The sequence below is a fragment of the Carassius auratus genome, chromosome 1 (assembly GCF_003368295.1).
Source record: "Carassius auratus strain Wakin chromosome 1, ASM336829v1, whole genome shotgun sequence".
NCBI classification, from domain to species: domain Eukaryota; kingdom Metazoa; phylum Chordata; class Actinopteri; order Cypriniformes; family Cyprinidae; genus Carassius; species Carassius auratus.
Genome location: NC_039243.1, coordinates 19,637,738 through 19,652,443, shown reverse-complemented (window position 1 = coordinate 19,652,443; position 14,706 = coordinate 19,637,738). Strand labels below are relative to the sequence as shown.

The window sequence follows — 14,706 nt, the reverse complement described above, 5'->3', positions numbered from 1 at the left end:
TAACACAAAAAACTGTTTTACAAACTGATGTTGCCAAAAAATAAATGTGACTTTTGCCTTGCAAACAAACTTTTAGCATGAGCGACCACGGGTTAATGTGATTTCCGAAGCATTGGCTTATTTCAATGCAGGCAGAAAAACAAAACAAGTTAAAGTATTTCAGTAAATCCTTTTAAACTGTCACATATTAGCTTTAGGCCTGCAATAAACTAAAGTGCATAATGCAGAGCATCCTTCAAATATCCAGCTTTATGCAAAATCTACAGGAAGAAAACAAGCTCACGGGTTGACTCTATTGATATCACCTTCATTCCTCAAGTAACACTGTCCTCTTGCACTGACCTTCATAGTGACCTTGCCTAATTTGCGAGATAAACGGCAGAGCATATGTTGATGAGTTTATTTATTTATAACTGCAGCACACAAGGTAAGTACAATCTAAGACTATTATACCAGTGAGAGATCGGTCCTGCTCCAGTTTTATTGTGCATTTGTCAATGTCACTGGCGCAGTATTTCCCTGCATTAAAACATGCGAGCTGCTGTATCGCTCGCCCCATGACCATCTGTGTCTGGAAACATGTAGCCCAGATTAAACCTAAAGATCACTTTGTGATCACTATAAAGCACAGTCTCATGGTTTACTAGAAGAATATGATGAAAGCCACTAATGTTAATAATCACCATAGCATTATGTATTATAAAGATAAAAATAAAAAAGGTGGTGTTTGCCCATGCAAAACATTGCCTCCACAAAGCTTAAGTGTTGCTAGGAACTTTATGGCAAGGATTTTAAACGAAAATGAAAACTAATACCACAAAAAATAATTTCTGTTACTTGAAATAAAATAAAATAAAAATGTGTTACTTGAAATAAAATATTATATAATAAATGTGCAACCATGATTTTGTTTTACTTTGACAAAATAACATTAATTAACCATTTACTTATTAGCCTAACTGCAGGTGATATTGCAGATTTTTTGTTTGGCAGATTATTATAGATTTCAACTGATGTCCATGTGCACTAATATATTTTATAAAAATAGTTTGAACCAATTCATGGATGTACTGAAACTCGAATGCCATTGTGTGGTATACTTAAATTAGAGATGCCTTTTAAATTATCTCATAACAGAAACATAACCACAAAAAAAAAAAAAAAAAATTATATAGCTACATGCAAGTATGCCACCAGTTGACATCTGATACTTTATCGGTCACTGTGTTTATGTTATTGTTTGTTTTAGACATGGTCAAGGTTCTAAAAAACAGCACTGACTTTCATGGAAATCCACCGGCAGGCCGTATAAATGATGGACGTGGCATGGTAACGTTAGATGGAAAGATATAAAACTGCCTGAATAGAGAGCAGCGCTGACCTTTCACTCTCTATAGGTCAACTTTATTTGAAGTGTGCAGTATGCAGTGTCATAGAGCTGACACATGCACTCTAATTTCAGAGTGCTGCACTAAAACAAGCCAGCAAAATTTGCCAGCAACACAAAAAGTATCCTCAATTTTTTTTTGTTGACGTTCACTGCCAATTATTGGGTGCAGCATGTCCCCATGCTTAATTTACATAATAATAACTGCCTAAAAATCTATCAACAGTCAAAAATGCTGCTTATGCACACCAATCAATGTAAAATGACATAATAAAACAAACAGATAAGGCTCTAAAGTTTATTTATATACACGCCTGTGAATGCACACTGATTCAATAGTATATGAATGTGATAACTAGCTAAATGGCTACATAAATAGCTTACAGTTATATTTATGAAACAGAGGGCAACAGACGGGTTTCTGGAAATACAAAATCATTTTCTCCATTGGGGAATTCATTTTTAATGGTAACTTCTAAACTAAAGAGTTAAAGACAGACTACTTTTGAGCTACAAAGCAGTTAACCAATATAGTATGTAGGCCATTAGCCCACACTACTAAAACTTATTTCTAAAAGAATCGTATTTAACAGTGGAATTCATGTTGAAAAACTACATTACCCATGATTCTGCTGAAAAATCTCCACCAATCAGAGAATCATGACCAAAAAATTTGCACCAAAAGAATCGTATGAACCGCTGTGAATGATGTCCCTGAACTCACCAAGTAATTAAATGTGTATACAGATGTTTAGTTTAAACATAATATGTGACCCTGGACCACAAAACCAGTCTTAAGTGTACATTTTTCTAAATTGAGATGTAAACATCATCTGAAAGTTGAATAAATAAGCTTACCATTGATGTATGGTTTATTAGGATCAGACAACATTTGGCCATGATACAACTATTTGAAATTCTGGAATCTGAGGGTGCAAAAAAATCTAAATACTGAGAAAATCACCAATTTGTCCAAATGAATTCTTAGCAAAGCATGTTACTAATCAAATATTAAGTTTTGAGATATTTACCGCAGGGAATTTACTAAATGTCTTCATGGCATATGATCTTTACTTAATAACCTAATGATTTTTGGCATAAAAGAAACATTCCAAATTTTGACCAATACAATGTTTTTTGTTTTTTTGCCTATTGCTAAAAAAATACCCCAGCGACTTAAGACTGGTTTTGTGGTCCAGGGTCACACATGTGTGTATTTATATATATTTTTGGAATGGGTTGTCTCTATTCTCTTAATGAGTAATGAGTGTAACGTTCAATAAACCAACCAGAGTGTCATCTCCCATTCCCTTTAAGAGGGAATTTATCATTCATTTATCATTATAAGTAGTAATAGGCTGAACTGCAAAGAGGTAGCCTAATTCTAATACACGCAATGACTATCCATCATTACATTTTTATATTTATGTAGCCTACACAATAATATTATTTTACACTGTAATCCTTTTGTTTTTAATATTTGGCATGTTTGTGTGATGCACATCCCTGTATGTAATAAGAAAAGTCAACGCGCACTGTGGATTTTCTATCAACGCGCTCTTTAAATAACAAAAAAATATTGCGCCATTGACTTTAGACTAGGTTTGAGTGGGTCTATGGCGCATTCTATTTTCAGCTCCTTAAAATAGCATTGCGCCAGAAACAAAATTAAACGATGTGGCGCTGGATGGGAAAATGCGAATGGCGCCGGACTGAAACTAGCAAACACACTTGCGCTGTGCCTTGCGTTGCAATGCGCCGGGTGTATGATAGGGCCCATAAAATGTTATTTGGTGGAAGAATCACAATAACTGTATTGTCTGGGATATAAAGTCAATATGATAAAGTCACTTCTAATTTCTAAATTCTGATAGGATGAACTGTGTTTGAACCCATAAAATGTATGCGACTGTAATTCTATAGTAATGAGCCAAGTAGTTATGTTGGAATTATTATTAATAAACCTAATTTATAAAAAAATTGATGTCTTTTATCATACTGCTGTTGCCGGAGTTTAAAAAAAAATAGCAAAAGGCATTAAAGGCATTCCACCAAACTCAGTTCCTTGAAACATCCCATAAACAAGCTAAATGCTCTTTTAATTTAAATATGAAACTCAAAACATTACTCAAAATAGTTTTTTTTATTAATTTTTAATTAACAAAAATGCAGCATGATCCATGTCTTCACATTGCTCCTAACAAAAAAGATGCACCAAGTAAGAGCCAAGTCTTACCTTCAGCGAGTCGAAGCAGGCGATCACCCGTCCGTTCTCCACCTGGCAGCTCTTGGGCGGATGGGCGAATTTGCATTCCTCATCGCTGCGCGAGCACGTCCCTCTCTGAAACTGCCGGCACACCTCGAGCGTCAGCCATTTTGTGTCCCGCATCGACGCAATGTTTAAAGCCATAGCTGTTGGAGAACCTCTACGGTGTCAGTAGCAGGACTGTTGATTTGAGTTCAAAAGACTGCAAACGTATTTCTGTGTTGTTTTGGGTCTAGTTTTGTGGTTTGTTGGAAAGGCCCTTTAAAAAGAGATGTCACATACAGATCCCCGGTGGCTGTCGCACGGGAGATGGCCGCTATTAGTGAAGCTGTCAATCTCTGCCAAGTTGTTCATCAGTCATTTATTCCCAGGTGCACAGCTCTGGCACGACAATAAGAACATGCTCCAGGTCTCCAAATGGTCTTGAGCCGATGGTTGTGGACAGCAATATCTGAAGGCTATGGCTCTCCGTGGAACAATATCGAATAATGTCCGTGAATAGAAAGAGTGTGTCAGTTCCTTGTGCTTTGGCAAGTCTGAGGAATTGAGATCTTTTTGGAGGCCAAGCCAGTGTTGTTTACAGTGTGGGATGGGTGTGGTGAGCAGCTTCAAGTAGGAACATCAGAGAAGGCACTTTCTTCTGTTCGGGATCTGGAAAAGAAGGCCCAGATTTGATTTGGGTAAGAAACATGGACAACAGAAGCTTTCCACATGGATTTGACCATTTCAAGTGGCACAAAATTTAATTTCCTATATTTAAGTACTCATGGGTCTGAATATTTATAAAAAGCTTATTATAAGAACAGAAATATTTTAAATAAAGGATAGCAATTTACCATATATCCATATAGACATCAGCTTGAGATCATCACCGCTGATAAGCTATATAATGTAGAAACTTTTATTTTCTGTAAAGATGCTTTGAAACTATTTTTATCGTAAAAAGCACTATACAAATAAACTTCAATTGAATTAAAAGAAATAATAGATGGATGTTTTCCTGGAAATCTGAAGCACTGGTGTTAACTAATCAGAGGCTATTGTATATACATTTAGTATTTTAGCCGACGCTTTAATCCAAAGAGACTTACAAATGAGGAACATCACAAGCATGAACTCAAACTAGGAGCAAATCAGCTTAATATCAAATGTCACATTAAAGCATGTAGGCAAAAAAACAGTCATATGGATTAAGTGCAGAGGAAAACACCTCCCCTTCATAAACCATTTAAAGGGTAGGTACAATGCTGTTTCATGCATTCAGAGTTGTTAACATTGTTACGTTGAATTCTCATGCTAAGTATGGACAAAGTTCCAGAAAACTATTTGGATGTGTGACAGAGTATTTCTGTCCCAAAATCTTACATCTGGTGTTAGTACAAGTTTCTGAGATTTGTTTTGATTGTGGCTTTTCATGACATAGACGAGGGTGGAACTCCTTATATGGGCATTTCTCCCGGAAAACCGCACCTGTGCACACATCGACCAGAGTGAGATTGTGCCCATCAATGAGCTTCATCCGGTGGCAGTGCTGCACGGGACTTGCTCAGGAAGAATGTCTCCAAAGAAGTGTGTTTTTGGTTGTAAGGGAAAGATAACTTTGTTCAGCTTCCTAAAGAACCCAGTGTTATGTAAACAGTACAGTCTGTTTTTCCGGGACAGTAATGGAGTTTCACAAGTGAGTTTGTTGACGAACGTTTTATTAAAAACAAGGCCCAGAAACTGTGTGTGTTATGCCCCCTTTAAGACTTCCTAACCTGTTGATTAATGCCAGAGAATTTATCCAATCAGCTGTCAGAAAAAGTCTGAAACAGATGCGATCCCGTCAGTGATGGGTGCCACAACTCCTCAACCAGCTCGCATTAAACACGGTGTAAGAAAGGCTAGACAGACAGACAGACGACAGATACTGAGAGATAGAAGCAGACAGAGATAGACAGAGACAGACAGAGAAGGACAAATAGAGATAGACAGAGATAGACAGAGTTAGAAATACATAGAGATGGATAGACAAAACACAAATGGCAATATTGGAAAATCCGCAAGTGATAGATTTTAACCTAGGAAGCGTGCAAAGATCTCTCTCCATATAAACACTAAAATGATGTCACTCATCTTAGTTCATCGCAATCTCACAAATCTCACCCATTTAATCTGCATTTAAAACATTAGAAATTAAATGTCTGTTTAATTTTTATTTTTGTATTTGGTTGTTAAAATAAAAACTATTTGTTGTTTGTCTCAATAAATTGTTAATTAAAAAAACACAGCCCTACTCCAAATACACCTTGCAGAAGAAACCCAGGAAATGCCTATAGCGGATGCTGAATAAACAGATTTAACTGCTTTTATTGATTCAACATGACTAATCAACACATGACTACGACAATATTTGGTTTATCTGAGTTGGTCTTATTATAATTTTTATTATAATAATGTATATAATAATGCAATGTTAATTGACTTAGGCCCAATCCCATTTCTACCCCTTAGCCCTTCCCCTATTCCTATATAGTATGGCAAATTCACTGCTTACGATCTCTTGGGTATGGGCACTGACGTGGAGGTTGTCCGTTACTTTAGCAGGTATGCCTGTTCATTTCACGGCTGTATTTTACAAATTTCGCAAAGGCTTCAGCTACTCCTAACTGTCGGCCGGTCTCAGCTGTTCTTTTTGATGTTGCTCCACGACCTGATGCTTGAAGGGGCAGCTGCGCTGGATGCTTACTTACCATGAAAAATGCTTAACATGGCTTAATGTACTAAGACAGTGATATTAACAGACCAAACTCACTAAAAATCATACTAATAAAGTATACTATCTATAAAAAAATCAGATGAGCCCTGAATATGAATGCAACTCGTTTAATAACACGTTAAGCCTTTTCCTCAAATAGAAAACCGTTATAAGAAAACGCTTAATGTGGCTTAATGTACTAAGTTTTAAAAACCAAACTCACTAAACATTATACTAATAAAGTATACAATGTAAAAAAAAAACAGACGAGTCCTGAAAATGAATGAAAGGTTTAATAACACGTTAAGCCTTATGATGGTTTTCTATGGGAGGAAAAGGCTTAATGTGTTATTAAACGCGTTGAATTCATATTCAGGGATCATCTGATTTTTTGTAGATAATATACTTTATATGATGTTTAGTGAATTTGGTCTGTTAATATCACTATATTAGTACATTAAACCATGTTAAGCGTTTTTCACGTTAAGCGTTTTAGAATGTCCCGATGACCTCAAATTAGATGTATTGCAGCGTCACAAGAACCTTTTTGCAGCAAATTTTGCATATCAGCTCATCTACATTCGCTGGCTTTCCCTTTTCATTGGGTTGAAAGCCAATATGTTCCCAAACTGCCGACGTGACATTAGGTTTTGGGATGAGATCGAGCGCCTCCCATCGATTCAGCCGGCCTCTTCAAAACAAATGAAGCACCATAAAGCTACATCGGCTCGCGAGAACATTACAGTCGTAACCATATTGTATCATTAATTTATTTTAAATTGAATGAACAGTGACAAATTGAAAAAACAAGAAGGCCACAGCCTCATAAAAAAAAGGAAAAAAATTGAACACTGCGGTTGCTATCTTTCCTCTGCGGTTTGCTTGTCAATAGCGCGGTATAACAACATTGCGGTTATCGCGACAGCCCTAAATACTATGAAATATTTTTCATAGGCTACCTTATTCTGTCTAAGAAGCCACATCATCTCACAGAAGGATTTATTTCAAACACTTGACTGACATTATGAAGTGAGTTTAGAGTAAAAACATGTTTTATTAAATGTGGTATTTTCACATGCTTTCAGATGAAGCACCATTTACTACACAGCCATAGTTCACTGACAAGCTACAGAAACAGCATAATCGCAGAACGATTTCATAATCGCACAATTAAATCATCTGTGATTAAGAGCGCATCTGTGACTACACAGCTCTGTGTAGTAAATGCGGCTCTATCTGAAAGCACATGCTGGAGATTTACTACTAACCACAGAACCAGCTTAACTGACAAGATACGCATGACAATCGCATTCAATTAATCATGCAGCCCTATTTGATAGGTGTAAACCAAAGTTCTGTTGATCTGTATGCTGCTCTTAGCATATTAAACTAAACCTGTGACCGACAGAGATAGAAAGATAGTACTGAAAGAGTGCTTCTTTCAATACGCCGCCTCTGGCAAGACTCGTGAACCTCACATGGACCTTGCAGCTGAAATATAGATCTTTTACTGGAACATCTGGAAATATTTTCTTATTCAAACTGAAGGAGAGGAGGGGAGGTATTGGGTGGGGGTGGTGCAGCAGACGAAACAAGGCCGTAAAAATCTGCAGCTTGCGTTTGAGATTCTCTTTGCTGTGTAATGATGGCCATGTCGCGTCCACTTAGATCAAAGCCAACAGAAAGGTGCCAAACAATAACTACTGTGTGTATGGACCCGAACACTATCCTCCTTTGAACCTTTTTTGGGTGACCATGCATTAAATAAACAAGCTTGAACGTGCTCTGAGGTGCACTATAGAAGAGTCGTGCCTGGGCTTGTCCAAAAAGGCATAATACCATACTACCCATACTATTTTTAGTATGCAATACTTTATTCTCAAACATTCATAGAATAAATCCAAATTCGAATTTAGAAACATTGCATCCAAATTTTAAGTTTGCGTAAGCCGTCAGGCAGCCTTCAAACCAAGCCATTCACACAGAATGCATATTTATCATATTTTTTAGAGTGACATAAGCGTTGCACTCGCGTCTCGCAAAAGAGAGCGGCATGCCTAGAAAGCCAAGTAAAATTAATGTATGTTCAATTTTTTTTTTTTAAAGATATTTGTTATTTTATTACGCTTTGAAAAAACATGCATAATATTTTGTGTGATGCTCCCTCCAGTGGCATCAGGAGAGAATCCAAAAGCTATTTTCCCCCTAACTGAAATGATGCCTTTTAAATTCAAATATAATTCAAGTTTTGAAATATTTAAGTAGAAAACTCTAATTTAGTTTTTTAGTCATTTTGACAGCATGCAGTAGGCAAAACATTAGCATTCCATTCAGACCACAGCCACCTTGACTGGTTTAGGTTTATTCTTTCTATTAGGACTTATGGTGATCTGATTCTGGACCCTCCTTTTGTCTTTCACCAATAACACACTGTGAGCATTAGCATAATCTAATGAGCTTGAGTGTTTCTTTCATTTTCCACTCTTGTTGTTAAGGGTCTGTTTCTTCTTTTTATTTCCCACAATGCCTAGCAACCACTAGAGTGCATATACAAAAAAAAAAAAAAAAAAATGTAATTAAGGTGTAATGAGACAAATCCGTCCCTTTAAGAAGAACGTCTCGGTTACGTACGTAACCCTCGTTCCCTGATGGAGGGAACGGAGACGTTATGTCGACCGACAAATGGGGTCTCACTTGGGAGGCCAATCATCTCTGATTTTAAGAGAAAACGCCAATGAAATTGGCAAGTGGATTAACACACCTGAGCCACTCCCCGTGCCAGCGGGTATAAATAGGGCGACAGGTGCATCCACTCATTAGGTTTTACGCTGAGGAGCCGAGAACGTGTCCCGGCAACAGCGAATGGTTCAAGGTTGTGGCATGGGGACATAACGTCTCCGTTCCCTCCATCAGGGAACGAGGGTTACGTACGTAACCGAGACGTTCCCTATCTGTCGGTCACTACGAGTTATGTCGACCGACAAATGGGGTCCTATGGAAAACGCCACAACCTGAACCTCGTCACAACCCTGAGGCGCTGCAATTGTTGACAAGCCTTGGCGTGCCACAAAAGCTACGCTTAAGGTCGTAACCTTCCCAAAGCCCCAGCGCAAATTCACTGACCTTGGTACCGAAGGGGCCAAAGGGTGAGTACATCGCTGCTGGAGAAGGCCATGCTGCTGTTCCGCCCACATAAAGTAAATGGAAGGGATTTCAACCTTCGGTGAAAGACAGCTTCAAATCTTCCCTATTTGTTCTTTCAGCTGGCAAGACAATGGGGAAGCGAGCCTTTAGGAAAGGCCGCTACGGAGACCACATCCTACCTGAAGGGAGGTGACATGTGGATATACTGATATGGACTGACCCAGGGGGCAGTACTACATATGGAAGGGGTCTCTGAGGCAGGTCCTACCTTAGAGTAGGGATGGAACGGCTGCCAGAAGAGACTGACAGAACGGTCTGTCAAGGGAAGACACGGGTTTGCCAAGAGGGAAACCTTACCGTGGGAGAATACACATATGGGATTACCCGTAGGGAACCCAGCCATATGGACACCTAGCCCAGTACAGGGGCTGACCGAACTCCGGGCATGCTAACGCCAGTACTGGGCCTGGCGACAGACTGCTCCGCCAAGTCTGACGCCGAGGGTGCTGGAGGATGCTCGACCAGGGTACGCCAACCGGGGAACTCTACTGGGAGAAGAAGGCGCTCACATCCCCGTGTTAGGGGGAATGGCGCAGCAAGCGAGACACCCAGCCAGCTCTTCCCGCCAATTACCTGTTACCCAACACACGGGAAGAAACTGGCTCTACACGGAGGTTGTAAAACCTCGCAAAGGTGTTAGGTGTCGCCCAGCCCGCAGCTCGACAGATGTCTGCCAGAGAGGCGCCGTGCGCCAATGCATAGGAGGAGGCCACACTCCGTGTGGAGTGGGCCCTCACCCCCAGGGGGCACGGCTCGCCTTGGGAATGGTAAGCCAAGGCGATGGCGTCCACTATCCAGTGGGCCAACCTCTGCTTAGAGACAGCCTTCCCTTTCTGCTGACCTCCAAAGCAGACCAGGAGCTGCTCAGAGCTTCTAAAGCTCTGGGTGCGGTCCACGTATATGCGAAGCGCTCTTACGGGACACAGCAACGACAAGGCTGGATCTGCCTCCTCCAGGGGCAGTGCTTGCAGGTTCACCACCTGGTCTCGGAAGGGAGTGGTGGGAACCTTGGGCACGTATCCAGGCCGGGGTCTCAGGACAACGTGAGAGTAGGCCGGCCCGAACACAAGGCACTCTTCACTTACCGAAAATGCTTGGAGGTCCCCGACCCTCTTGATGGAAGTGAGCGCGATCAGGAGCGCTGTCTTGAGAGACAGGAACTTAAGCTCGACTGAATCCAGCGGCTCAAAGGGACCCCTCTGAAGTCCCGCCAGGACAACAGAGAGGTCCCAGGAGGGAATCAGGGGTGTCCTAGGAGGATGTAACCTTCTGGCACCCCTCAGGAACCTAACGATCAGGTCATGCCTCCCCAGGGACCGGCCGTCCACTGCATCATGATGGGCTGCAATGGCAGCCACATATACCTTCAGGGTGGAGGGTGACAGCCCACGCTCCAGCCTTTCTTGCAGGAAAGAAAGCACGACTCTGACCGGCATCTCCGGGGGTCTTCTCGGTGAGAAGAACACCAATTCGTGAACAGACTCCACTTCAGAGCATAGGCCTGCCTCGTAGAAGGGGCTCTAGCCTGAGTGATAGTGTCTACCACCGCTAGGGGCAGATCACTTAGGTCTGCCGCGTCCCGTCTAGAAGCCACACGTGGAGGTTCCAGAGATCTGGACGCGGGTGCCAAATGGTGCCAAGCCCCTGAGAGAGAAGGTCTCTCCTCAGAGGGATGCGCCAGGGAGGGGCTGTCACGAGGAGCATGAGTTCCGAAAACCAGGTCCGGGTGGGCCAGTAAGGCGCAACCAACAGGACCTGTTCCTCGTCCTCCCTGACCTTGCACAGTGTCTGTGCGAGCAGGCTCACTGGGGGGAACGCATACTTGCGTAAAGCCCGAGGCCAGCTGTGTGCCAGTGCATCTGTGCCCAGGGGGGCCTGGGACAGGGAATAGTACAGCTGGCAGTGGGAGGACTCGTGGGAAGCAAACAGGTCTACCTGGGCTTCCCCGAATCGACTCCAGATCAGCTGGACCGTCTGGGGATGGAGTCGCCATTCCCCGGGGAAAGTGAGCTGTCGTGAGAGCGCGTCGGCTGCACGATTGAGCTCCCCCGGGATGTGAACAGCGCGCAGCGACTTGAGCCACGTCTGACTCCAGAGGAGGAGATGACGGGCGAGTTGAGACATGCGACGTGATCGTAACCCGCCTTGTCGGTTGATGTACGAAACAGCCGCAGTGTTGTCCGTGCGGACCAACACGTGCTTGTCCAGCACTAGCGGACGAAACCGTCGCAAAGCTAGATGCACTGCCAGCAACTCCAGGCAGTTGATGTGCCAAAGCAGTCGAGGTCCTGTCCAGGACCCTGAGGCTGCCTGCCCGTTGCATGTCGCGCCCCAGCCCGAGTTGGAGGCATCTGTTGTGACAACAACGTGCCGGGACACTTGTTCTAAGGGCACGCCGGCCCGTAGAAAGGCAAGGTCCGACCAAGGACTGAATAGGCGGCGACACATCAGTGTGATGGTGACACGATGTGTACCGCGGCGCCATGCCCATCTCGGGACTCGGGAGTGTAACCAGTGCTGAAGTGGTCTCATATGAAGCAACCCGAGCGGCGTGACTGCGGCTGCGGATGCCATATGCCCCAGGAGCCTCTGAAAGTGTTTCAGCGGTACCACTGTCCTGCCTCTGAAGGAACTCAGGCAGTTCAGCACTGACTGGGCACGCTCGCTGGTGAGACGTGCCGTCATACTCACCGAGTCTAACTCCATACCGAGATAAGAGATTCTCTGCACAGGGGAGAGCTTGCTCTTCTCTCGGTTGACCTGAAGCCCCAACTGACTGAGGTGCCGAAGCACGAAGTCCCTGTGATCGCACAACTCTTCTCGGGACCGGGCCATAATGAGCCAGTCGTCGAGATAGTTGAGGATCCTGATGCCCACTTCCCAAAGTGGGGCAAGGGCGCCCTCCGCGACCTTCGTGAAGACACGGGGGGGACAGGGAGAGCCCGAAGGGGAGGACCTTGTACTGCCATGCCTGACCCTCGAAAGCAAAGCGCAGGAACGGTCTGTGACGAGGGAGGATAGAGACATGAAAGTACGCGTCTTTCAGGTCGATCGCTGCAAACCAGTCCTGGGGCTGGACGCATTTGATAATGCGTTTCTGCGTCAACATCCTGAACGGGAGCTTGTGTAGGGCCCGATTCAAGACTCGCAGATCCAGGATAGGTCGAAGGCCACCGCTCTTCTTGGGCACGATGAAGTAAGGGCTGTAAAACCCCGTCCTCATCTCGGCTGGAGGGACCGGCTCGATTGCATCCTTCGCCAGGAGGACAGCAATCTCCTCGCGCAAGACAGGGGCGTCCTTGACTGCCACCAAAGTCTCGAGTACGCCATTGAACTTGGGGGGTCGCCGGGCGAATTGAATCGCATAGCCGAGTCGAACCGTCCGGATGAGCCAGCGTGACGGGTTGGGCAGCGCAAGCCACGCTCCCAGATACCGTACAAGTGGCACCAAAGGGACAGTCGACATACCCGCAGTGGTGCAGCGATGGGGAGTCGTGCCGGAAGGCCCAGAAGGCACTGCGTCCTGGGTCATCGCAACCACACTCCTCGTGTTCCCGGAGGAACTGGCCAGAGACGCGTGGAGAGGCGTTGCGTCTCCGAACCGCGACCTCTTGGCCGCTGGCGAAAGGGGGCATCGTGGGTGAGAGTGAGGAAGCTGAGCGTCGCTCATTGTCAAGCCACGAGCCTTGCAACTCGGAGGAAGGAGAATTTGCTCTTTTATTGAAAATGTGGGTACCACTGGCCGTCCGGCCAGTGGCGGAACAAAACAAAACAGAAACTGAAGATTCTCCGCCCGGCCCTCCTCCGGGGGAAGGAGTGGCGCTGTCTTCGCCATCTCCTGAAGAGCAGTTCTCCGCATCTCCGAGTTGCCCGTGTCAGGGCCGCTTGGTCGACTTCTTGGAGGACTTCGCAGCCGGGAGTGACACGGGGGGCGCCGCTCTCCTGCGCGGGGCTCGACGCGCCGGCCTCGAAGAACTCTCAGCACGGGGCGGAGCTGGCGTAGAGGACGCAGGGGGGCGCCCACGGCGACGAGCAGGCTGAGGCGCTACCCGCGACGGAACGGTGGCAGCCGGAGAGACACGTCGGGGCAGGATGTGCTGGATGGCCTCAGTCTGCTTCTGTACCGCCGAGAACTGCTGGGCAAAGTCCTCGACAGTGTCGCCGAACAGGCCTGCCTGGGAGATGGGGGCGTCGAGAAAGCGCGCTTTGTCCATGTCCCTCATCTCAGCCAGGTTCAGCCAGAGATGCCGCTCCTGGACCACCAGCGTGGACATCGCCTTCCCGAGGGACCGCGCCGTGACCTTCGTTGCCCGTAAGGCGAAGTCGGTCGCCGTGCGCAGCTCCTGCATCAACCCCGGGTCGGTACCACCCTCGTGCATGGTTTTGAGTGCCTTGGCTTGGTGTACCTGCAGGATAGCCATGGCATGCAGGGCAGAGGCAGCTTGGCCCGCAGCACTGTAAGCCTTGGCAGCGAGTGCGGCCGTCAGCTTACAGGCCTTGGACGGGAGGCGCGGACGATTCCTCCAAGTGGCGGCGTTTTGTGGGCACAAGTGCACCGCAACCGCCCTCTCCACCTGGGGAACCTCTACGTACCCCCTGGCTGCCCCGCCATCGAGGGTGGTGAGGATGGAAGAGGGAGAAGAGCGGCTTCTGGCCGTGAAAGGGGCCGTCCACGACTTCGTCACCTCTTCATGCACCTCCGGGAAGAAAGGCACCGGAGCAGAACGAGGTTGTGAGCCGCGTCCCGCGCCGAGAAACCAATCATCCAGCCGTGAGGGCTCGGGACTGGGCGGTGTAGTCACCTCCAGTCCGATACTCACGGCTGCCCGGGCAAGCATGGCCGACAACTCCAAGTCCGATTCGGCAGTAGCGACAACACCCGAGGGGGGCAGCCCCGCCGAACCTTCATCCTCAGAGGTCGATAACCCATCCCCCGATGCAGCAATCGACATCTGGTCCTCGGGCGGCGCACCGAAAGACACGCTGGGACCGCTGTGAGACGGCCCAGCAGAATCAATCGGCAGCTGCACGGGACAGTCGCTGCGTGAGGAGTGAGAGGTCCGTGGGGCGTGGCCCGGCGGAGAAGCTCTCACTGTGATCCTCAGATCTCCC

The 14,706-nt window shown here is 45.6% G+C and overlaps 1 protein-coding gene across 21 annotated transcripts in view; it reads right to left on the bottom strand.

Moving 5' to 3' along the window:
• The window catches only part of LOC113098762 (muscleblind-like protein 2a), an 87,812-nt gene that overhangs the window by 54,624 nt on the left and 18,482 nt on the right, over positions 1–14,706 (bottom strand). For 20 of the 21 annotated variants that reach the window (XM_026263845.1, XM_026264245.1, XM_026264189.1 and 17 more), the window contains exon 2: positions 3,624–4,304. In XM_026263845.1, the coding sequence (XP_026119630.1) occupies positions 3,624–3,797 (174 nt within the window). In that variant the 5' untranslated portion in view covers positions 3,798–4,304. Of the gene's footprint in view, positions 1–3,623; positions 4,305–5,410; positions 6,062–14,706 lie in introns of those variants that run through there. The other variant, XM_026264067.1, reaches the window with a different exon arrangement.